Source organism: Bos indicus x Bos taurus, chromosome 1 (assembly GCF_003369695.1).
Source record: "Bos indicus x Bos taurus breed Angus x Brahman F1 hybrid chromosome 1, Bos_hybrid_MaternalHap_v2.0, whole genome shotgun sequence".
NCBI classification, from domain to species: domain Eukaryota; kingdom Metazoa; phylum Chordata; class Mammalia; order Artiodactyla; family Bovidae; genus Bos; species Bos indicus x Bos taurus.
In genome coordinates this window covers 69,505,659-69,530,720 of record NC_040076.1, presented here as the reverse complement: position 1 = coordinate 69,530,720, position 25,062 = coordinate 69,505,659, and the positions used below count along the sequence as shown (strand labels likewise).

At 35.3% G+C, this 25,062-nt stretch overlaps 1 protein-coding gene across 9 annotated transcripts in view; it reads left to right on the top strand.

Moving 5' to 3' along the window:
• ZNF148 (zinc finger protein 148) overlaps window positions 1-25,062 on the top strand; it is a 146,599-nt gene that overhangs the window by 38,286 nt on the left and 83,251 nt on the right. For 4 of the 9 annotated variants that reach the window (XM_027536520.1, XM_027536528.1, XM_027536547.1 and 1 more), the window contains exons 2-4: window positions 759-839; window positions 13,083-13,218; window positions 22,966-23,314. In XM_027536520.1, coding sequence (XP_027392321.1) covers window positions 22,982-23,314 — 333 coding nt within the window. In that variant the 5' untranslated portion in view covers window positions 759-839; window positions 13,083-13,218; window positions 22,966-22,981. Of the gene's footprint in view, window positions 1-758; window positions 840-4,680; window positions 4,897-13,082; window positions 13,219-17,961; window positions 18,061-20,818; window positions 20,869-22,965; window positions 23,315-25,062 lie in introns of those variants that run through there. The other 5 variants (XM_027536567.1, XM_027536577.1, XM_027536558.1 and 2 more) reach the window with 5 other exon arrangements.

Here is a 25,062-nt window from a genome sequence, read left to right as displayed (position 1 = left end):
AAATGTGTTTGGGTTATTATATAAAATGCTTAATTATTTCTGAATAACAGTTATATTTGGCCTGAATTTGTTTCTAATAAAATTTCAGGTTTCAGTCCTCATTACCTCCATTTCATATATGGGGAAAGCATATCGCAGTTGCAGGAAGAAAATTATATATGTCCAGTATCAATGCAGTACCAACATAGAGTGTTAATTTTCTATATTAGTTGCTGTAAGATTGATTATAGCATGACATTAAAAAAAATCTGTGGACGATTTTAATGTTATTAAACACCTTTGTCTTGAAAATTTTAAATACTTAACATTTTTGTAGTTTCAAAAGCAAATGTTTTTAATATAATTAGACTTTTGAGATGAGGGAAATGTTACTGTGAGATTTCATCAGGAATAGAACTGTTTGAGTAATTGAGAACATCAACATACAATTTTAGTGAAGTACATTTTGTGTCCTCCTAGTTTAAGTTGTTGATGGTAATTCTAGTTTATTGCCCTGATTTTAAAGAAATCCTAATCCTTAGCTAGAAGTTAAATTTGAAAAAGTCCAATTAGTGCCTGGGTCATTTTTTCATGAAATCATTTAGCACTGATGGATCATTACAGTTGTGCTGTTCTAAGTGAATTAATATTATTTAATCCATGAAAAGACTTTTGTCTGATTTAGCACATTTTGATATAACTGTTATTATCTGGCTTTAAGAATGTATCTAATCATGATTTTTTTGAGGGGAATAACCTGAATTTTTGTACTTTTACAGGCTAGAGGGAGGAACCAACAGCTTGGAAATTCGACCAAGTGATATGGCGGGATGGGCATTTTCCTGACCTATTTTGTAGAGGTAATCTAGCACTGTTTTCTTCACTCTTACCTATGATTGATGGCTATATACTTGAACATGAACATACCTGTCACAGCTGTTGGATAGTACTCTGCTTTTCCTGGATAATCCCTTTTCTTTTATACTTAAATATTCCTGCAGTGCAGGAGACCCTAGTTCGATTCCTGGGTAGGGAAGATCCCTTGGAGAAGGGATAGGCTACCCACTCTGGTATTCTTGGGTTTCCCTGGTGGCTCAGCTGGTAAAGAATCTGCCTGCAATGTGGGAGACCTGGGTTCCATGCCTGGGTCAGGAAGATTGCCTGGAGGAGGGCATGGCAACCCACTCCAGTATTCTTGCCCTGTGGACAGAGAGCCTGGCAGTCTACAGTCCATGGGTCACAAAGAGTCAGACACAGCTGAGCAACTAAGCACACAGCACAGCATGAATATTACATATAGATACCATGATATGAACATCTATACATAGGAAATAATTGATGTTATTAGTTCTCTTTGATGAAAACCATTATCTTTTCTCACTTAACAAGATTATCTGCATTTCTCTTTTTTAGGCCCAAGGTCCCTTATATTAGGAAGACCCAAAATCCTCTCCTGTCTTGTTGGGCTATGTTGGTAGATGTATTAGACCTGTGCTTTTATCTTTCAAAGTGAAAGAAAATTAAACATGAACAGTATTCAGGGTAATTACATGTGGCACATATTCTCATGTCATTATTAATGATCATAACAGTTCTAAGATTCTCATCTTCACCAGACACTAGCTCAAATCCAGCTCTTGATCTTGGATTTCCAACTTGTGGAACTGTGAGAAGTAAATGCTTGTTTAAGCCACCTGGTCTTGGATATTTTTGTTTTAGCAAGGAGCCTGTTCTTAATCCATATGTATCCATGCAATCTGCCTCTTGAGAAATTTGTATGCAGGTCAAGAAGCAACAGTTAGAACTGGGCATGGAACAACAGACTGGTTCCAAATAGGAAAAGGAGTACGTCAAGGCTGTATATTGTCACCCTGTTTATTTAACTTCTATGCAGAGTACATCATGAGAAACGCTGGGCTGGAAGAAGCACAAGGTGGAATTAAGATTGCCGGGAGAAATAACCTCAGATATGCAGATGACACCACCCTTATGGCAGAAAGTGAAGAGGAACTAAAAAGCCTCTTGATGAAGGTCAAAGTGGAGAGTTGGCTTTAAAAAAAAAAAAAGGTGGCTTAAAGCTCAACATTCAGAAAACGAAGATCATGGCATCCGGTCCCATCACTTCATGGGAAATAGATGGGGAAACAGTGGAAACAGTGTCAGACTTTATTTTTCTGGGCTCCAAAATCACTGCAGATGGTGACTGCAGCCATGAAATTAAAAGACACTTACTCCTTGGAAGGAAAGTTATGACCAACCTAGATAGCATATTCAAAAGCAGAGACATTACTTTGCCAACAAAGGTTCGTCTAGTCAAGGCTCTGGTTTTTCCTGTGGTCATGTATGGATGTGAGAGTTGGACTGTGAAGAAGGCTGAGTGCCGAAGAATTGATGCTTTTGAACTGTGGTGTTGGAGAAGACTCTTGAGAGTCCCTTGGACTGCAAGGAGATCCAACCAGTCCATTCTGAAGGAGATCAGCCCTGGGATTTCTTTGGAAGGAATGATGCTAAAGCTGAAACACCAATACTTTGGCCACCGCATGCCAAGAGTTGACTCATTGGAAAAGACTCTGATGCTGGGAGGGATTGGGGGCAAGAGGAGAAGGGGACGCCAGAGGATGAGATGTCTGGATGGCATCACTGACTCGATGGACGTGAGTCTGAGTGAACTCCGGGAGTTGGTGATGGACAGGGAGGCCTGGCGTGCTGCGATTCACGGGGTCGCAAAGAGTTGGACATGACTGAGTGACTGATCTGATCCATGCTGTATGCCTGGATGATCACAGTGAACATTCCTCTGGCCTTCAGTTCAGTTCAGTTTAGTTCATTCGCTCAGTCATGTCCGACTCTTTCCGACCCCATGAATCGCAGCACACAAGGCCTCCCTGTCCATCACCAACTCCTGGACTTCACTCAAACTCACGTCCATCTAGTGGTGATGCCATCCAGCCATCTCATCCTCTGTCATCCCCTTCTCCTCCTGTCCCCAATCCCTCCCAGCATCAGAGTCTTTTCCAATGAGTCAACTCTTCGCATCAGGTGGCCAAAGTATTGGAGTTTCAGCTTTAGCATCAGTCCCTCCAGTGAACACCCAGGGATGATCTCCTTTAGGATGGACTGGTCGGATCTCCTTGCAATCCAAGGGATTCTCAAGAGTCTTCTCCAACACCACAGTTCAAAAGCATCGATTCTTCGGCGCTCACCTTTCTTCACAGTCCAACTCTCACATCCATACATGACTACTGGAAAAACCATAGCCTTAACTAGACGGACCTTTGTTGGCAAAGTAATGTCTCTGCTTTTGTATGCTGTCTAGGTTGGTCATAACTTTCCTTCCAAGGAGTAAGCGTCTTTTAATTTCATGGCTGCAGTCACCATCTGCAGTGATTTTGGAGCCCAGAAAAAGTCTGACACTCTTTCCACTGTTTCCCTATCTATTTCCCATGAAGTGATGCTACCAGATGCCATGATGTTCGTTTTCTGAATATTGAGTTTAAGCCAATTGTTTCACTCTCCTTTTTCACTTTCATCAAGAGGCTTTTGAGTTCCTCTTCACTTTCTGCCATAAGGGTGGTGTCATCTGCATATCTGAGGTTATTGATATTTCTCTCGGCAATCTTGATTCCAGCTTGTGCCTCCTCCAGTCCAGCGTTTCTCATAATGTACTCTGCATAGAAGTTAAATAAGCAGGGTCACAATATACAGCCTTGACATATTCCTTTTCCTATTTGGAACCAGTCTGTTGTCCCATGTCCTGCTTCCTGACCTGCATATAGGTTTCTCAAGAGGCAGGTTAGGTGGTCTGGTATTCCCATCTCTTTCAGAATTTTCCACAGTTTATTGTGATCCACACAGTCAAAGGTTTGGCATAGTCAATAACGCAGGCAATGGCACCCCACTCCGGTACTCTTGCCTGGAAAATCCCATGGAGGGAGGAGCCTGGTAGGCTGTAGCCCATGGGATCGCTAAGAGTCCGACACGACTGAGCGACTTCACTTTCACTTTTCACTTTCATGATTGGAGAAGGAAATGGCAACCCACTCCAGTGTTGTTGCCTGGAGAATCCCAGGGACAGAGGAGCCTGTTGGGCTGCCGTCTATGGGGTCGCACAGAGTTGGACACGACTGAAGCGACTTAGCAGCAGCAGATGTTTTTCTGGAACTCTTTTGCTTTTTCAGTGATCCAGCGGATGTTGACAATTTGATCTCTGGTTCCTCTGCCTTTCCTAAAACCAGCTTGAACATCTGGAAGTTTACGGTTCACTTTCTGCTGAAGCCTTGCTTGGAGAATTTTGAGCATTACTTTACTAGCGTGTGAGATGAGTGCAATTGTGCGGTAGTTTGAGCATTCTTTGGCATTGCCTGTCTTTGAGATTGGAGTGAGAACTGACCTTTTCCAGTCCTGTGGCCACTGCTGAGTTTTCCAAATTTGCTGGCATATTGAGTGCAGCACTTTCACAGCATCATCTTTGAACATTTGAAAGAGCTCAACTGGAATTCCATCACCTCCATTAGCTTTGTTCGAAGTAAGGCCCACTTGATTTCACATTCCAGGATGTCTGGCTCTAGGTGAGTGAGCACACCATCATGATTATCTGGGTCGTGAAGCTCTTTTTTGTACAGTTCTGTGTATTCTTGCCATCTCTTCTTAATATCTTCTGCTTCTGTTAGGTCCATACCATTTCTGTCCTTTATTGAGCCCATCTTTGCATGAAATGTTCCCTCTGGCCTTAAGGATGAACCTAAGGCCCTTTCATTGATTGAACCAGAGGCAATTCTGTTGAATGAGAAACATAACTCTTTTTTTCCCCTGGGTTTGGAGCTGTGAAGATACAAACTTCTCTTGCCACTACAGTGAAGATTTGCCCAAGAATGGACCAATATAGAGAAGAACAGCATCAAGACATAGCAAAACCAGGTGCTGATATAAGTCCTTAGATCCAGCTGTGCTTAGAGCCTTTTCAGTTGTGTCAACCAGTAAATCCCACTTTTAAGTTAAACTACTTTCTGTTCTGTTACTTGCAACCAAGAGTCCTGATTAATATTTAGAATGAGGTGAATGACTTGATGGTGACTTAATAAATTGGAACCTTTATAATTATGCATTTGAATTTGAATGAATGCATATGTCATAAAAAAAATTCTATGATTGTCATAAATTTTGTTTTGAGGATTCTTTTAAAATGAAGATGTGAAAATATTAGCAGTTTTAATGGTCATATTTTAAGATTTCATTTAACATTTTTTACTTCTTAGGTTTATTATAAGAGGAATAGACACTTAAGCTGTAGAGAATGTTATAAAAAAATTTAAAAAGGCTCTCTTCATTCCCATTCACTGTTAACATTTGTGTGTGTATGTATCATTCCATATATCTTCCATATGTGAATATATATATACATGTATTTACATAATGATTATAAAAATGAAATCACAGCATACATATTGTTTAGCAAAATACCGTTTTTGTTGTTAATTTCTGTACCTTTGCATATAATTCCTTCTCATTTCATTCTATGTAATATTCCAATATGTTGATGTACCATAATTTTAACTAGCCTCCTATTTATGAATATTTAGGGGTTTTTTTGTAGTATTAAATGGGAATATAGTGAATATTCTTGGATACATTTTTGCACATGTTTAAAAATACTTTTGCAGTATAAATTCCTAAGGAAAAAATTGTTGGGTCAAAAAGTGTGTACATTTAATAATTTGTGGTTGAATTGCCTAACTGTTGTCCCTACATCAGTAGTGTGGGAAAATGGGAAGCTCTTTTATCTCTTTGATGATACTAGCTAGTGGCAAACTTTTTAGTATTTGTCAGGTTTTTGTTAGTATTGATTTTCAAAATTTCATTATGAGTTTCAGCATTTTTTCCCCATTGTTATTGGCCATATGTATATTTTCAGTGATCTTTTTGGTCATGTGTTTGGTCATGTGTTACTCAGTTTTTGCTTATCTTTTGATTTTGCTTTTGCCTTGTAGACATTTTAATTTTGTGTGATTGAATTTAGTTATCTTTTTATTCATGGTCAAGGGTAGGGGAGGCGGTTTCCTGTGTAAGGTTTAAAAGGTCTTTACCACTGATTGTAGGACTCATTTTTCCTTCCATATTGTAACATCTCTGAAAGACATGAATTTCTGTCTTGTCATAGTTTGGCGTTTTTTTCTTAATAACATAAAATAGTTGTGTTTCTTAGGATTGGTAGTTTTAGATTCATGAAGTTGAAAAATCGTATGGGTTTTCTATTTTTATGGTTTAAATTGTGTAAAATCTTTTTGATTTATATTGAATATTTTTGGTATAAGCAGTAAATGGAGAGATCAGCTTTACTGTTTTCCAGATGGCTAACCATTTGTCCTCATTTCAGTTATTGAATGATACGTTTCTTTTCTACATATTTGAAATGCCACATTTATCATATACTGAATTTCCATATTTTGGGGGAAGGCAGAGTCTGTTTCTGAAATCATTTCTGTTCAATTCATCTGCCTGCTTGTTTTTTGTGCTGATAGTTCTGAGAATTCTGTAAAGGAACTGCTTAGAAACTCAATTTTACACAAATGATTTTTTATTAGAAATAATAGGATTAGGGCTATTGAAGAAGAGGTGTATGTTCACTATAACAACTAAAAAGATAAAATAACTGTGATAAATCTAACTTGAAAAAAAAAGTTTAAACTACTGAGGGATAGGAAAGAAAATATGATTAATTCAAATTTTTGATAGATATGATAGAAAGTTGTCATTTCACTATAGAAATATAATTGATTTTTCTTTATTGATCTAATCTCTTGTGGCCTTGCTGAATTGCTTATTAGTCCTTGTAATTTTTTTTGTGGATTTATTAGGAAATTTCTACATATGAAATCACATCACTAGAGGTTTATTTCTTGTTTTCTAATTTAGATGTCTTTGCTTAATTGGTTGGTTGATTTTGCCTACTTGGTTTTACTAGTTAGAACCTGTAGTACAGTGTTGAATAGAAGCGGTGAAAATGTACATTCTGGTTTTTAGGAGGATAGTGTTCAGTGTTTAACCATTAAACATGATATTAGGTTTTTTGTAGATACCTTTTATCAGGTTGAGGAGGTTCTCTTCTGGTCTTAGTTTTTTTAGATTATTTTGGTCATGAGTAAATGTTGAATTTTGTCAAGAGCTTTCTTTTATGTTTATTGAGATAGCCATGTGGCTTTTGTCCTTTATTCTTTTAATATGGTGTATTATATTGATTGATCTTCAGATGTTAAACTAGCTTTGCTTTCATGGGATAAATGTTACTTGGTCTTGGTGTATAGGCCTTTTTAAAAAATCTGTTGCTAGATTCAGTCTGCTAATACCTTGTAAGCATATTGTATCTGTTGATGAGAGACACTGGAGTGTAGTTTTCATCTGATGTCTTTATATCAACTCTAGCCTTACTGATTGAGTTGGAAGATGTACCCTCTCCCTTTGTTTCATGAAGGAGTTTATGAAGGATTGGTGTTTCCTCTGTAAATATTTGATAGAATTCATCAGCGAAGCCATTTCTTTTGGGGGGGCTTTTTAAATACTAAGTCTGTTTGTTCAGATTTTTCTGTTTCCTCTTTAGTTAATGTGTCAGTAATATGTGTCTTTTAAGAAGTTTTATAAAAGTTGTTTAATTTCTTGGCATTTATTTGTTTATAGTATTCCTTCCCTTATAAGCTTTAAATTTTTGCGAGGTCAGTGTTAATATCCCTTCTTTCATTTCTAATTTTGGTAGCTTGTATTTTTTCTTTTTTTTCTTTTTAATGTATTTTTAATTGGAGGATAATTGCTTTACAGTGTTGTGTTGATTTCTCCCATATGACAGCATGAATCAGCCGCGTGTGTGTGTGTGTGTGTGTGTGTGTGTGTGTCCTGTTTTTTTTTTTTTCTCTTTTCTGTAGGTCAGTTTTCGTAAAAGTTTGTAAATTTTTTGAGTCTTTTTAAAAGAACCAAGTTTTTCTCTATTTTTCTGTTTTGTATTTCATGTATTTCTGCTCTAAATTTTGAATATTTTTTTCAGCTTGCTTTATGGTTTAGTTTGCTCTTTTTCTGGTTTATTGAAATGGAATCATGTCATTGATTTGAGATTCCACTTTTTTTCAAATATATAAAAGTATATCATTTCTTCTCAGTACTGCTTTAGCTGCATCCCATCAATTTTGGTATGTTTGTTTTATTTATTCCGTTAAAAGTATTCTCTAACATCTCTTTTAATTTCTTCTTTGAGGTATGTACTATTCAGAATTGTGAAGTTTAATTTTCAAATACTTGATAATTTTCCAGTTGATAGCTACTTAATTCTAATTTAGTTGATATCTACTTAAATTTTGTTATGGTTGGAAAACATACTTTGTATGACTTAAGTCCTTTTACATTTTTAAGGCTTGTTTAATGGTCTAGCATTTGATCTGTCCTGAAGAGTGTGTGCTTGGAAACTATTTTTTATGTTGTTTGTTGGAGTTTTGTATATATGCCAGCTAGGTCTGATCGATTGAGTGTGTTCTTCTGTTTTCAGGTTTTCTGTATCTTTGTTAATTTGCTGTTTTTATTCTATCAATTATTTAGAGTGTAGTATTGAAATCTCCAGTGATAATTTGTTGAATTTTCTGTTTTCTTTTTAATAATGTTATTGTTTCATTATTTTAGGGTTTATAATTATTACAATACTTTATTGACTATCATTAGAAAGAGATATCTTTCTTCATCTTTAGTATTTGTCTTAAAGTCTATTTTGTCTAATTCTAATGTAACCACTCCACCTATCTTATGGTTACTCTTTCCATGGGGGTGGGAGTGGGGTGTGTGTGTGGGGGTGTGTCTGTCCTTGTTCCCCATCTTTTTTCTTTCAGTCTTGAATTTAAAGTATGTCTCTTGCTGGCAGTACATGGTTGAATCTTGTGTTTTTTTGTCCAGTCTGAGTCTCTACCTTTCCATTGTGCTCTTCAGACATTCATATTTAATTATGGACTTCGTTGGATTTACATTTGCCATTTGCTTTATGTATATCTCATGGGTTTTGTTTCTCAGTGCTTCCTTACTGGCTTTTGAATTAAATGTCTTTTAGTATGCCATATTAGTTACTCTGTTGGTGTTTTTTCTAAATATAATTTAAGATACTTTCTTTGTGGTTGCTATGATATTTACATTATACATTTTAACATTAAATAGACTTATTTAATGTTAAATTTAACATTAATAGTTAATAGTAACACTGAGTCAGTATCAGTAAAATATAGAAACTTCGCTCAGTATAGCTCCATTTTCTGCTTCCTCTATTTTGCCACTGAAGTGAAATGAAGTGAAGTGAAGTTGCTCAGTCGTGTCCGACTCTTTGCAACCCCATGGACTGTCGGCTACCAGCCTCCTCCGTCCATGGAATTTTCCAGTCAAGAGTACTAGAGTGGGTTGCCATTTCCTTCTCCAGGGTATCTTCCCAACCCAGGGATTGAACCTGGGTCTCCCGCATTGCAGGCAGACGTTTTACCATCTGAGCCACCAAAGAAGTCAATTATATTTTGCCACTGTTGCTATATATATATAACATCCATATATGCCATAAACCTGGCAATACAGTGTTAAAAATATTGCTTTATATATACTTATGTCTCTTAAAGATGTTAAGAGAAGAAATGAGAAAAACGTGTTTATAGTCTTCTAGCTTAACCCACATATTTACCATTTCTGGTGTTCTTTTCTTCCTGTGTATTTTAAGTGTGGTGTCATTTCCTTTCAACCTGATGGACTTCTTTTAGTATTTCTTGTATGGCATGTTTGATTTGCTTTGTTCATCTGAGACAGTGTTTATTATGCTTTTATTTTGAAGGGTAGTTTTGTTGCCTTCTTGGTTGACAGGTTTTTTTCTTTTAGCACTTTCAGAATGTGATTCCTCTGTCTTCTGGCCTCTTGTTGTTGTTGATTGAAAGTCAGCTGTTAGTAAATTTCTGAGTTAGAGCTCAGGAAAAGCCTGCTGAATTTATGTTGCAAGCATTACTTAACACAGTATAAGGATGAAAAGACAGCAAAAATATCTTCTTACTTTCTCATCCCCTCATTGTAACAAAGCCCTTAACTTGGAGAACCTTATTCCCCTCTCTTTACTCTTCCTCCTCCACTTCCCACTTACCATCACCTTATAATATTCAGAGAGCACTTGGATTATGGGTCTGACTAGAGAAATGCTTTCAGATAATCATTAGCCCACATCTCCAGTGGATCAGATCAGATCACATCAGTCGCTCAGTCGTGTCCGACTCTTTGCAACCCCATGAATCGCAGCACACCAGGCCTCCCTGTCCATCACCAACTCCCGGAGTTCACGGGATGGAGTTGTAAAGTGCTTTTATAATACAGTATTATTGTTAAAGGAAAAAAAAATAAGAAAGCTGTTAATCGTGTTGATGGTTCTCTGCTATACTGAGTAATTTTTCTCCTTGTGTTTGTTCTTAACAATTTTGACTATGATGTGTCTAGGTGTGTATCTTTGTAATTATTCTCTGTGAGATTCATTGAACTTCTAAGACCTATAGATGTGATTTCTACTGAAAAATCTAATTTGGGAAGTTTTTGGTTGATGTTTTATTAAAAAAAACCCTTATTTCCTGCCCTTACTCTCCTCTCCTTTGGAACTTCAGAAATGTTGGTAAGTTGGTTGCTGAGGCTCTGTTCAATTTTCTACAACTTTTTTTCCTTCACTGTCCTTCACATTGGATATTTTCTGATATATCTTCAAGGTCATAGATTTTCTTCTGCCGTCTTGAATCGTGTAGTGAAGTTTTTGTTTTAGTTATTTTACTTTTCGGCTTCAGAGTTTCCATGTGGTTCTTTTACATAAATGCTGTACCCTTACTGAAAATTTTTTTATTTGTTGATTGTTTTCGTAATTAAACATTAAAGATGGGGTCAGTTAAAATTTTTAACATGTTTATGATGGATATTTTGAAATCTTTGCTTAAACCAACATCTGGGGATACTCAGAAACCATTTGTAGCAGTTGCTATTTTTTATTAATGTGGATCACATTTTTCTTCCCTCCTGTCCTTCCTTTCTCCCTCCCTCCTTTCCTTCCTTTCTTCCTCCCTCCTCTCCTCTCCTTTCCTTTCCTTTCTTCCTTCCTCATCTTATAATTTATTGTTGAAAACTGGGCATTTTAGATAACATATTGGAATAATTTCAGATTGTGACTCCCCCATCCCTGCCTGCTTAGGTTATTGTTACTGTTGTCATTTTGGTATTATTTATATCTAATACAATCCTACTGAAATTTTTTTTTAAATTTTATTTTATTTTTAAACTTTACAATATTGTATTAGTTTTATTTTGAATAAAAGTTTATCCGCTAAAATAGACATGCTTGAGTGAATATCCAAGAAAATTCTGAAATGAAAGGGTACTGAGAGGTAAATAGCTCTGTCAGAATTTAAACTTAAAAAAAAATATGGATACAGTGTTGAAATGTTTTAAAAAGTGAATTAGTGTTTTACTTTCTAAAGTATGCTTCCCTGATGGCTCAGACGGTAAAGAATCTGTCTACAATTCAGGAGACCTGGGTTTGATCGTTGGGTTGAGAAGATCCCTGGAGGAGGAAATGGCAACCCACTCCAGTATTCTTGCCTGGAGAATCCCATGGACAGAGGAGCCCGGTGGGCTAGAGTCCATGGGGTCGCAGTCAGACACAACTGAGTGGTTAACACTTTCCCTTTTTCTGAAGTACAAAGATGGACTTATTACTGGTATGTTTTAGGTGAGAAAGACTGTCCTTCTTTGTCAAAGATAAGGTGTCCATATGTGCGTGGATTTCTCTGGGCTTTCTATTTTGTTCCATTGATCAATATTTCTGTCTTTGTGCCAGTACCATACTGTCTTGATAACTGTGGCTTTGTAATAGAGCCTGAAGTCAGGTAGGTTGATTCCTCCAGTTCCATTCTTCTTTCTCAAGATAGCTTTGGCTGTTCGAGGTTTTTTGTATTTCCATACAAATTGTGAAATTATTTGTTCTAGCTCTGTGAAGAATACCGTTGGTAGCTTGATGGGGATTGCATTGAATCTATAAAGTGCTTTGGGTAGTATACTCATTTTCACTATATTGATTCTTCCAATCCATGAACATGGTATATTTCTCCATCTATGAGGAGGGAGGAGGGTTCAGGATGGGGAGCAGGGGTATACCTGTGGCGGATTCATTTTGATGTTTGGCAAAACTAATACAATATTGTAAAGTTTAAAAATAAAATAAAATTTAAAAAAATAGGAGGAAAAAAAGACTGTTCTTCTTGCCTTGGCACCACTGTAAAAACAAATCTAAAATCATAGGATGTATCATACACCGTCTGGTCTCAGAGCTTCCTGTGGAGGAGTAAATACAAACTATTCTTTATAGATAGGTAATGTTTTTAAAGACCTCTATGGTAGGAAGCTCCATAAACTCTTTAGTGTATTTAGTCTATGCTGAGAAATATTCGCTGATAGGAAATTTTCTTCTTGTGTATAGCTTATGATCTTTATTTCTATTTTTGAGGGGTGTGGTATGCAGTCTTCCTATGATTATTCTTATCTTCTGTCAGCTTTTCTTCTCAGATGACCTTGCTGATTGTATTTCTGTAGCTATTTCATGATTTTACAACTCTTAATTTTTTTCTATTGTAAATACATGGGCACTCTGTGTAGGACTAGTTCTATTTGTTGTTTGTAAGGCCTAAGATTGTGTTTGCTTCTCTCTTTACTTCATAGCCTTTACAAAGCAGATACAGTGTTATGAAGTGATTTTTTAAATCATTTATTTTCTCTCTTGTAAATGTTTAGGTCTGTAACTTTCTGAATTTTCTTCAATATCCCATGTCTCTGAGGTTGTTCATCCCAGATCTCGGCAAATTATTCTGTACAAGGCCAGGATTATTGCAGTTACTCCTCATCACTGTTACATTTTCCCAGTTTCAGATTTAAAGACAAGTTATTGCACTGTTTATTCAGACATAGTTTACTATTTACAAAGAGTGATCACTTCATTATGCATGTGAGTTTGTCCATGTTGTATTTGTACAGTATTTTTTCTCTTCGTAAGTAATGTGTGTTTGTTTTTGTTTTTTTTTTTGTAGGAATTGGATGGCATAAGCAATTGAGGTGGTACTGAGGGTTTCTGAAGTCTTTGAAAGGTAGAAACTCAACCATGATTTCTTTTTCAACTCTACAGCATTCCCTTCCTTGAAGTCTTCATTTTTACATTAGTCTCAGGTAACTTCAGTACTTAACTTTTCATAATCATGAATAAGTAAATTTTTCTAATATAGAACTTTTTTTTTTTTTGGCTGCTGGATTTTCATGTTGAGTTTGTGTAATAGTTTATGTTGTGTTTATATCTGGAAGAAACTTGGGATTTAATTTTTTTTTTTTTTCCAGAAAACAGTACTAAGAGAAAATTGATGAATAAAGATATAGTTTTGGGTTTTAAGTTTAACACAGGAAGATCTGTGTAGCTTATTATGTAATCTTAGATGAAATTTAAGTGGGAAGGTGTTTCCTTCTTTAACCCTTTTTCTCAGCAGGCTATTTCACATTTTTCACCCATCTGTCATCAACACATACACACCCACATTAAGTTTTCCAGAATTTCCAGGAAAGCTATTTTCATACATTGGAAAATTAGACCTGTTAATCAAAGTTAATGGTGTTTGGCATACAATTTTTTAAATGTGAAAGAACATACCAGTTACTGTACATTCTTTCATATTGTATGTTTGTTTATGCCAATATAAGGAAGCAATCATGTAGATAATTTAATAATCATTTATATTAAGTATATTGGTTAAAATTTAGACTTGTCAACTATAATAGGTGCTTAAAATGGTAGAAATATATTTATGTTTATTTGAAAAGTCCATATAAACAAATTCAGGATTGTCTGGAAGCTCCAGAATCATCATGACCTACGTCTTAGTCTTGCTTTGCTGTTGTTAATATGTGCCTTCTGTCTTGTGGTCCAAGAAGGTACCATCATGCCTGCCAATAGAAAGAAGGATAAGGGAAGAACATTCCTTTTCCCTTTAGGAGAGTTATGTATATCATTTCTATTCATATCCCATTGACTGTAACTGTCACATGACCACAGCCAGCTGCAAGGAAGGCTGGAAAATGAGTCTTATCTAGGATCTAGGTCATATGTGTCTCATTTAATATTTTATTTTTGGGGGAGAAGGAGAGAACAGCATCTAGGGGTCAGCTAGTTGTCTCTTATGTTAGGATTTGTCAGATTTACTTTCTATTTATCTAGTTGCTCTAAAATTAAAATATAATTTTTATCATCTAAGACGTATTAACTCTTGGGCTGTGATAATACTTGGGAAATTGTTCTTACTTGAGTTTTGAGGCAATTTTAGTTTTGTGAATAGTCATCATAGTTCTTTGATTAAATACCGCTAATTTTGATATCATAAGATGGAATAAGGTCTTAAAATTGATTTGAAAAAATTCCTTACTTTGTTTCACTGCCATTAGATTGTTGTGATTTATTTAATGTTTTTAGACTCTTAAGGCAAGGATGAGGACCTCGGGTGAGATGATCTTTTAGCTACACATAAAGCTAAATGATGTGTAACTGGTTCCTTCTAACTCTAAAAAGTCTGTTATTCTAAATGTTCAGATCTCATCAGAACAACTTATTCCCAGAGACATTATATACTTGTTTTTTTAAATGAGAAGTATTTCATTGTGATTACATTTTGTGATTCTTATGCCGTTTAAATATTTTATTTAAACAAATATTAAATAGTATGCTTCTATAAGAGAATTTATTAAAGGGTTGGAAATTAGTTATCAGTTTTCCATTGTATTTTATGTCAATATCAACATATATTAACCTTGTTACCTTTTTCTGAGATTTAAGATAACAGTTTTGATAAATTAGTATACTTGTATTTATATCAGGCCTCTTGATTTAGCTTTTAGTAAACGGTTGTAAGACATTGTAGGTGTTTTTGGCATTGAAGGTGACGAATACATTTTTAGTTTTATTGTACTTCACAAATAAGGTTTGTACTGATAAGTGAGAACATTTGTCCAGTGTTTAAAAAATGTTGATTTGGATAGTTAACACTTCTCTGTTTTGGAATGAGTCTTTGTTATTATATAGTACATGTTAAAAATCACTTAGGTGTTTGGACTAGGTAAACTTGTATACAGGGAAGTTTAGGAAGTATTTTTTATATTTTTAGTATACAAGGCTAGAAAATTTATAGTTTCCTCAAGATTAATTATTTTTAATATTAATGTTTGAATTTTTGGTATTGGCATAAAGTGAGATGAATGAAACAGCTAGATTTAGCAGAATGTAGGATTCTGTTTTACTTGGTTCATTTTTACCCTTTCCCTCTCCCTTTTAAATGTAGCTGTTTCTCAACCAATAGTTGACATAAGTTTGATGTTTGGTATTTCCAAATAGCACTAATTTCTTATTGTTACATTGTGTTAGAAGACTAGTGACAAGTATTTGGAATAGAGAATATGCTTAGATTCTGCTTTATTTGAGCAGAGCATCATATATATGGAGATGCCTGTTAACTTTGGTTTAAATATTTTTAAATTAATTTTCTTTGGTTAGAAAATGATCATAGGTTTTTATTTAGTTGTCATGTTGTATAAGGTGATTTATCTTACTCTGTAAATTCCTTTAGTAAACATCTTTTATTGTCACTGGCACTAATAAGAAAGGCCATTTTGTTTAGCTGTGATTATTATAAATGATCCTCCTATTAGGATGTTTTGAATAGTATCAATTTAAAAATCGGGGGGCATAGTTTACAAGATAAGCTTTGTAGATGCAAGATGGTAGTTATACAAAGGTGATCTGAAGGGGTTTCTGGAGGTAAAATATCCCTAGATAAGAGGTAAGTCTTGTTTTTAAATTAGAGATGAAGCAGTTTTTGCTTAAATCAACCTTTTGAAGGATGAGAAGGAATAGAAAACTTAGGAGTGACAAAAGGCAGATTGTTAAATCCGTTTTTATCAAGGGTTTCTTTGTTGCCTTGTAGTACCAATTTGATCTTAAGGCTGATTGATATTTGTATTTGTAATGCTGATGTTTGTAAGGCATAATTTCTTACTGAATCCTACATAGGTTAGAAATATTACTATCCAAATTAACTGGCATCCTTCAGATGAGTTTGTTGAAAAATACTTTGAATCAGAAGTAATTTGTGAAATCTAGCTTTTTAAAAAAAATCTGTTTGAGATTCCTTTAAGTACTTCTGTTTTGCCTACAAGTGATTGGGTTCTGGTATAAAAGCAGGCTATTTTTAATTTGGGAGAATATTTGGAGTTGGAAATTACTTTTTTTTTTAGAAAAGAATGATATTTAGGTTTGCCCACTATAATCTGTTTTGACTCATTTAATGTTTTATATTATTCAGTAAATGTTAATGGAAAATAATATTACAGCCAAACTCAGTGAAAGAAACACAAAAGCAATATCTTTAAGTGAGAAATATTTCTTTCATGGTTGAGTACAGATTTAATTAAAGGTGATAAAATGGCAGATGAATAATCACCTGTATTCTGAAGGAGAAATTAGATACTTTAAGAATTTGAGAAGAGTATTGCACAAATCTTCAAATCTGTTTTCAGTTTAAAACATATAGCCCTTTTTTTTCTTGATATAGGTGTATCTTTGGCATAGCTCCTACATTTATCAGCCATATTCAGGATTGTTTTTAAAATTTCCGAGTGAAAATGGGAAAGTAAAGGAAAGAGAGAGATTTTCTTAAAATAACTTGGTAAAGGTTTGAAGAAAGAGTGGAAGGATTTAGAGGGTGTGTAATTCCATGAAAAAAGAATGAAGGAGAAATGCACTGAGGCAGAAGTAGAAAATAGGAATTGTGGAAAGTGTCCATCCCTGATCAAGGAAAAAAGGGATTCTGTGCCACATAGAATTTTCCCATGGTAGCCATGAGATGGGAGTAGCCAACTATGGGGGGTTGGATTGCTTTATCGAGCCAAGCAGTGGTGACAGGGTGGCCTCAGTGGGTGGGTGAGAAGAGAATGAGTTGAGTGAGCTCTTAGTGTCCAGGGCCTTTTCAAGACAGGAGGTAGTATGGTATGGTAAAATGTGCATTAAACCAAGGAAGTTTGTCTTCAAATCCCAGTTTACCTCCTAGCTATGTAACTTTGGGTGAGCTCCAGTTTCTGCATCTGTTAAATGGGCATATACTGTTAGTGTCTTGAGTGTTAAACTGTAAACATTAAGTGAAGTAACACACCAGTGTGCCCAGCATATTGTCTTATAGTAGATCCTCAGCACATGTTAGTTTTCTTTCTTCTCCAGGTTATGCTAATCTCTGAATTTTGTAATATAGCCTCAAACCTATTAATAAATTTGGAGAGACATTTTCTTCATTCATTGCATAGAATTCCCATAAAAAACCTCAGTAAGCATTTTAAGTGCCTTGTATAATTGATTAAAAATGAGTAATAAGGCCCAACTTACTCATATATTATGCCTCTGTTAACTTTGTCCTCTGAAAACAAGCCCAGACTGAGAAAATACTTGTCTCAAATGCTTATATTAAAGCCTATGTGTTTGACTCCTTATTAAAAGCCCTAACTCAAAGCTTATTTACTCTATTTCAACTTATACAAATCTATTAATATAAAGTTTAGTTTCTATTTGGTTGCACACAGTTGATTAGAAAGAAGCATTAAATTAGAAGGTGACAAGAAGGGTCAACTGTCTGGAAGGGTCTCCAGTTCTGGAAGACTGGAGAAAGTGATGGCTTACAATTTATATTCTCTTTTTAAGTACTGCACTGCTGTTAGGCTTACGTGTATAGGATTACTTAATTGGCTGTAACTTGGATTAATTTTATACGACTGAACCAAACATTTTTCAATACTGAAGGATAGTGAGGGTGTGTGTGGGTGTGTGAATGGAGCAGAAAGCTGAATTGTGATCCCTTCAGTATCCCTGTTATTATGTATACCTTCTAGCTTCTCTGGCAGAGGGATGGAGATGGAAGGATTAAACTTGGAAGGAGGAAAAGAATGCAGCATTTGAAGTAATCTGTTGGAGGGAGAAATTGGCCCGAGGTAGGCCCCTTCCTTCCTTCTGTCTTCCTAAGTTCTGGTTTTTAGTAATCTGTGTTCTGGCTAACTCCAGAAGGAGTGCCATTTCACCTTTAGCTGAGTTATTTCTAGAACATCATTGTCCATCCTGTCTTGGATCTTAATAGCTCTGCGATATTATATTCTTTGTCAGCTACCCAAACTTCCTTCACATGCAAAATAATGGATCGGTATAAGGAGCTCAGGGTGGCTTAGAGCTTATTCCTCCATCTAGTCATTCTTTCCCCCTGTTTGACAGAGGCTCCTGGGGATGTAGATTAGTTATTTATTTTTTCCTTCCAGAGCAGCCTTTCATGTAAGAGACATGACTTAAGCATTTTTTCTTTCTCTCTGATGTGTAATATTCCATTAATTATATAGACATGTGGGTCAAAAAATAGTTGGCTTTTTGAAGATTTAGCAGAAAGAGACACTTAAATATTCACATCTTAGTGTGGATTGATAACATCAGTTTCATTTCTTTGTACTTGACTGAATCTTCCTGAAAATAACTGAAATTAGAGGGAAAGTAACCTGTGTTAACTTTTGAGCATGCATGGAATCTTTTGCCAGGGTTTGGGTTTTTGAATGTGCAGTGAAGTGAAGCACATGGGAGCTTTGACTGAGGTCACATAGGAGGTGTAAGGGAGAAATTTAAGGTTGGTGAGAGCTTCAAGGACAGTTAAAAACGTACTTTTCCTGATCATTTTTCTTAGGGTAACTTTGTCCTTTTCCCTTTTACCATGGGGCTTCCCTGGTGGCTCAGATGGTAAAGTGTTCGCCGGCAATGAGGGAGACCTGGGTTCTATCCCTGGGTTGGGAAGATCCCTTGGAGAAGGAAACGGCAACTCACTCCAATATTCTTGCCTGGAGAATCCCATGGACAGAGGACCCTGATAGGCTACAGTCCATGGGGTTGCAAAGAGTCAGATAGGACTGAGCGACTTCACTTTCATTTCAGTTTAATGAAATTAACTTTGTTTGAGAGCCTTGTTTATTTCCTGTCCAGCTTTCTCTGCCCCAACACTGGTTAAGATAATGTGATACAAGTATGGCTCACTTATTTGTCTGTATGTCTTCTCCTTGATTTTTTTCCCCCCATGTATCTTGGAGAACTTTTTACCCAGCACATATGGCTGTCTCATTTATTTTAATGGCTAATGTGTATTCCATTGTGTGGCTGAATCATAGTTAAAACAAGTTTTCCATTAAGAGGATGCTTAGGCCGTTTCCAGTCTTTTTCCACTAAAGGGTCACATCCTTGTACATAAATCTTTGGTTAATTTTTGTGACTAAGCACATAATATAGGATTATATATACTCCTAGCAATGAGATTGTTGTGTCAGTGGTCAGCAGTTTTCATTTTGATAGATATTTCCAAAGCTGACTTTAAAACTGTCAGAGCAGTGTTCCTTGATATTGAAGTCTGTGTTGATATCTTAATATTTTCTGGTATTTCAGGGAAATTGTCTCAGAAACAGTTTCTAGGCCAGCCAGTAACTTGAAATATATAGGTTAATTTGGGGTTAGAGGAATAAGAAACCAAATGTGAAAAAGGAAGATCGATTCCTTTTTCTGTCTATATGGACTGTTTTCAAGAAAATTTTCATAGAGGTCAAGTTTGCCCTTTATTTACAGTGTTTCCACTTCCCATTCCATTTACTACTTCCTTATTGAGTTGTGGAATCTTCCTGTTTCAGATGCCTCATTCTGGCACTTTTTTTTTTTTTTGCATACTTAACCTTTCTTCCCCCAAATATTCTCTACCTCCAAAGTATTTTGACTTCCTCAATACCTACTGTTCCAGCCTGATGTTAGGGATAAGATTAGTTTTTTAAAAATTAAATTTTTATGTTTGTTTTACTAGGTTTAGTATATGTTAACACACTATTATAGGAGTATAGTTATAAGCATTATGCATATATTAGGATAGGGCTTCCCTCATAGCTCAGTTGGTGAAAGAATCTGCCTGCAATGCAGGATACCTGGGTTTGATTCCTGGGTTGGGAACATCCCTTGGAAATGGGATGGAAATGGAAGGAAATGGCAGGCCACTCCAGTATTCTTGCCTGGAGAATCCCATGGACAGAGAAGCCTGGTGGGGGGTTGCAAGAGTCAGACACGACTTAGCAACTAAACCACCACCACCGTATATTAGGATATACTAAATTTTTTTAAATTGATGAGGTACATTATAAAAAACATTGGAGATGAGGACCACTGCTTTAAGGAAATGTAGACCTTGCAGTGGGTTAGTAAGTCAGCTTTAACTTTTGGTAATCTTAAAAAAAAAAAAAACAGTCTGTCCTAGGTTAGTTTGTCTAATGTCTTTTATTAATGTCTGCTTTTAATAATTACTTCTTTTTACTTCTCCCATATTCTTTAAAAGCTCCCAGGGTGTGTGTGTGTGTGTGTGTTTAATAATGATGTATGTGGCAATAGCAGATATCAGAGCAGTAAAGGGTGGCTTTGTGTATATATTGGTCCCTTTTGAGTCCTTTAGGAAAACAGTAAATAGATTAGAAGTATATAATTGATTTGGTAAGGATTTCCAAAGAAATAAGCAAATTTTAACCCTAGGAGACTTAAGTTTATTAGTTGTAGGATAGTTTATTCTCTAAGACATGTAATAAATAGAATATTTGAAGAGGATAGTTATTTGGTGATGTATTTTAAATATTTGTCATTTAGACTACTAAAATATTTCAAAAAGGGAAATTAAATTCTTGTTCCTTTGTCCAGTATGTCTTCTGGATTTATGATACTACCTGGTTCCAGGGAAGACACAGCAAGTATGAATTACATTTTTCTTTTGTTTATGTTACTGTTTATGTGAGCTGTTTTTAAGCTGTTGTATTTTTGTTGAGTTGCTAAGTCGTATCTGACTCTTTTGCAACCCCATGGACTCTAGCCCACCTGGCTCCTCTGTTCATGGGATTTCCCAGGCAAGAATTTTGGAGTGGGCTGCTATTTCCCTCTCCAGAGGATCTTCCTGACCCAGGGATTGAACCCGAGTCTCCTGCTTGGCAAACAGATTCTTTACCACTGAGCCACCTGGAAAACCCCATTTTTTGAGCTGTACATTTAAATAAAGTTTTCTTCTTAGACGATGTTAGTAAATGAAAGATTACTTTAGATTTCAGTAGTGTATTTAAATTTAACATTTGAAAGCTGCGATTAAAGTAGTAACCATTATTACCTCATTGATTTATACTTAATACAGTCCTTTCATGTTGGGTGAGTGTGTGTGTTTATTTTATACAGCCTGGTAAAAAACAAGCCATACCAGTGCCTTGACAGGCTTTAAGGTAAAATGTCTTTGGATTTCAAGATTATTATGCTAGTTCCTCAAGTAACACAAGGGAGTATGAATCTATAGCAACCAAAGTTAGAAGAGCAGGCTTAATATTGCCTATTTTTCCTATAATAATGGGGAAAAAAGATAATGTAATTATTTAGTAGGGTCTAATTCTTATGACCTCTTAAATTTAATCATGCGCAACTATTTAAGAGTATATTAGTAATGAAAATACTTTTTCCATTTTAACAAATTTAAAGCATTTAAAAGAAATAAAATTACTTTATAGAAAGTTCAAATTAGAGAGAAATACAAGTATGAAAAAAATTAGTAATTTCACTACCCAGTGGTAATATTAATGTTAGCATTTTCAGTAAAGCTGTATACATTCAGACACATATTTACATACACATTTCCTTTAATATATTGGGCTGTTTGCCAAAATTTTAAAATATTTTTCAAGAATATTTTTTGACTGTATTTTTTTAATAATTTAAACAGACTTAACTTTTTATTGAAGTATAATAACTGACAGAAATGTGTGCATATCACAGATACACATCTTAAAATTTTACAAAGTGGGCACACCTGTATAGCCAGCATTCCACTCAAGAAAAAATGTCTGCTCCCAGATAGCCCACTTTTCCTACCTCCTATCAACAGTCTCCTCACACAAGCATAGCCATTTTTCCGATTCTATTTTTAAGAAAAACTTTGAGATATAATTTATATAAAATAAAATTTGCCCATTCTAAGAGTACAATTCAATAATTTTTAGTAAATTTATTGAGTGGGGCAACCGTTACTTTAGTTTTAAAATGTACATATTGATATAATTTAACCCAGTTTCTTTTTGTTGAATACTTAGTGTAATTCCAGTTTTTCAGTATTAAAGTACTGCCATAGTGATTTTTCATGCATATCTTTATATGCATTTCTGATTTCATCAGGGTAGTTTCCTAAAAGTATTATTTATCACCAGTTCAAAGAACATATGCATTTTTCTGGGTTTTGATACAGTGTACCAAATTACCTTTGGAAAGAGTTGAACTAAAGTACTCCCACTGTCAGTAGATTTTTTTCCCTGTGAGCTCAACCTTGGATGTATTTTTTAAGAGTTGTTATCAATTTGGGGGATAAAATATGGTTTTAATGTTCATTTCTTTGCTACTGCTGTGACTACTATTTTATATATTTAGTGACTGTTTCTAATTTTTCTTTATGATTTACCTGATAGTATTCTCTCAGTTTATTTCTTAATGTTATTTCTTATTTTAATTTTAAGATGTTTTAATATATTAAAGGATATGGAGCCATCTGGTGTTAAAAATACTTTCTCCCAGTTTGCTTTATTTCATGCTCATTTTTCATAATGAAATAGATTAGTGCCTTAATGTCAGAAATAAAGATTTGTGTTTCCTACCGGCTTTTGGAAATTTACTGGTAATTTTTAAATTGGAGGCAATATTGAATTATGTGAATAAAACTTTTATTGAAGTATGGATACCTTTCATAATTTGAAATTTAAAAAATTCAAGTAGACATATAAAACTAATTTATTATGCTTTGTTGCCAAACTTGGTCTTTCTAGGCAGTTATACTTAAGCATGAACATTGACGACAAACTGGAAGGATTATTTCTTAAATGTGGCGGCATAGACGAAATGCAGTCTTCCAGGGCAATGGTTGTAATGGGTGGAGTGTCTGGCCAGTCTACCGTGTCTGGGGAACTGCAGGAATCGGTGCTTCAAGATCGGAGTATGCCTCACCAGGAGATCCTTGCTGCAGATGAAGTGTTACAAGAAAGTGAAATGAGACAACAGGATATGATATCACATGATGAACTCATGGTCCATGAGGAGACAGTGAAAAATGATGAAGAACAGATGGAAACACATGAAAGACTTCCTCAAGGACTACAGTATGCACTTAATGTCCCTGTAAGTAATTCCTTTATAAGATATTAAACTTAGTTAGAAACATAATTAGTTTTCTGTTAAGTGATACAGTCATTGAAGAAATTTCATAAAATGTTTAAAATCTGAATATAAATAGTTCAAATGTGTGTTCTAAAATAAATATACCAAATATTGATAAAAATCATGATAAGGCAAAATTAAGTTTTTGTATTATGTACATTTTAGAAACATATTTTCTGGATAACATTTGTCAGGATTACTGTGTGTTAAATTTTAAGTGCTTAATTTTGAAGGATACTTTGTTTTAACTTTCGGATTTCTCCTTAAAGAATAGAAGGATTGGAAGAAAAAAAAAGTATAAGGATTGAATCTGGAGCATAGCTAGAAAAAAATCATGTACTTGAGAATTTTTCCTTCAAATTTTGTAACTGTTGGCAATTCCTGCCTTCTTTTATTTTTTCATTATCTTTAAAAAGTATTTCACCCTTTCAGTCTTTCCTGTTTAACCTTGATGTCACAGGTCATCACCTAAGATACTCTTTTGTAGATACCTGTTAATTTTTTTTCAATTCAAAGGAGCATTTATTGAGCCCACATTAAGTGGGACATGCTTACGATATTATGAGATGCCCTTCTTCTGTGTATAGTTTCTGCTTATCCCCAAGTGGATACATGCTATGTTTCACAGTCTTTGTAGTTATTCAAGCTTCTGTAATGGAATGGTAGGCTTGTTCAGAGAGTCACAATCTTTTTAGAAAGTTGTACATTTTCTGGGGAAAAAAAAAACAACAACAGTAACAAACAAAAACAGTGAGCTGGACTTGTTGCTTCCCCTGAAGGTTCAGGGCTCATTTGGTGCTTCAGTCACAGGCTCTTTGGAACAACCAGCAATGACCTCTTTATAATCTTCACTCCAAAATTATCTTTGTGAAGTGAATTGTAATCAGCTCTGGCCTCAGTGATTTCTTTCTCAGTACTGAGCGTATTTAATTCCACATCAGTAAGCAACGCAAAAGTCTGTGTGTTCTTTAAGTACAAGTCAGTGATAGTTTCTGTATTTTGGTCACTGATCAAGTCTAGTAGTTCAGTGGTTGACTGACTGTAGGTCAGTAGTGAATTTTGGGAGTAGTGTGGGATGAGTCACAGCCAGGGCAAACCAGGCAGAGGAGCAGGGCCTTCCTGAGCATGGTGCTGATGCAGGCGGGGAGTCTGAGAAGCTGAGTGGTTTTTTTTGCCTTCTTGTGTCTTTATTTTTACCTGATGATCAGCAAAACTACTACTGTCATAAAATCTTCTATTCTTTATGTGATATTAAACCTCATCCTTTCAGTACTTCTGATATACTGTGCTTTTTCTTTTGCTTTAGGACCTTCATGTATCCTACTTGTAATATTCCCCTTAATCATAACCCCTCTCTGTTTTTTAAACTGATTAGTGCTTCATCATCATCAGCCTGCCACTTCTGTCCAGTCTAGGTTTACTCCCTGCAGTAGGGACTTGTTCAGTTTGTCTGTAATAGATAGTAGGCTCTTTGAGAGCATGAATTTTGTCTTATTTTTCATTATGGCCCATGTGTTAGCACATGATGTGAATGAGTGGATAACTACTTACAGTTGTGTTCTAATACATGTGCTCACCAACTTTTACCTAGTCTATTGCAGTAGCCTTTTCCTTTTTCTACCTGTTGATGGTGATGAATTACATTAATTAATTTTTTAATGCTGAATCAGCCTTGCATACCTGGAAGAAATCCCACTTTGTTGTGGTGT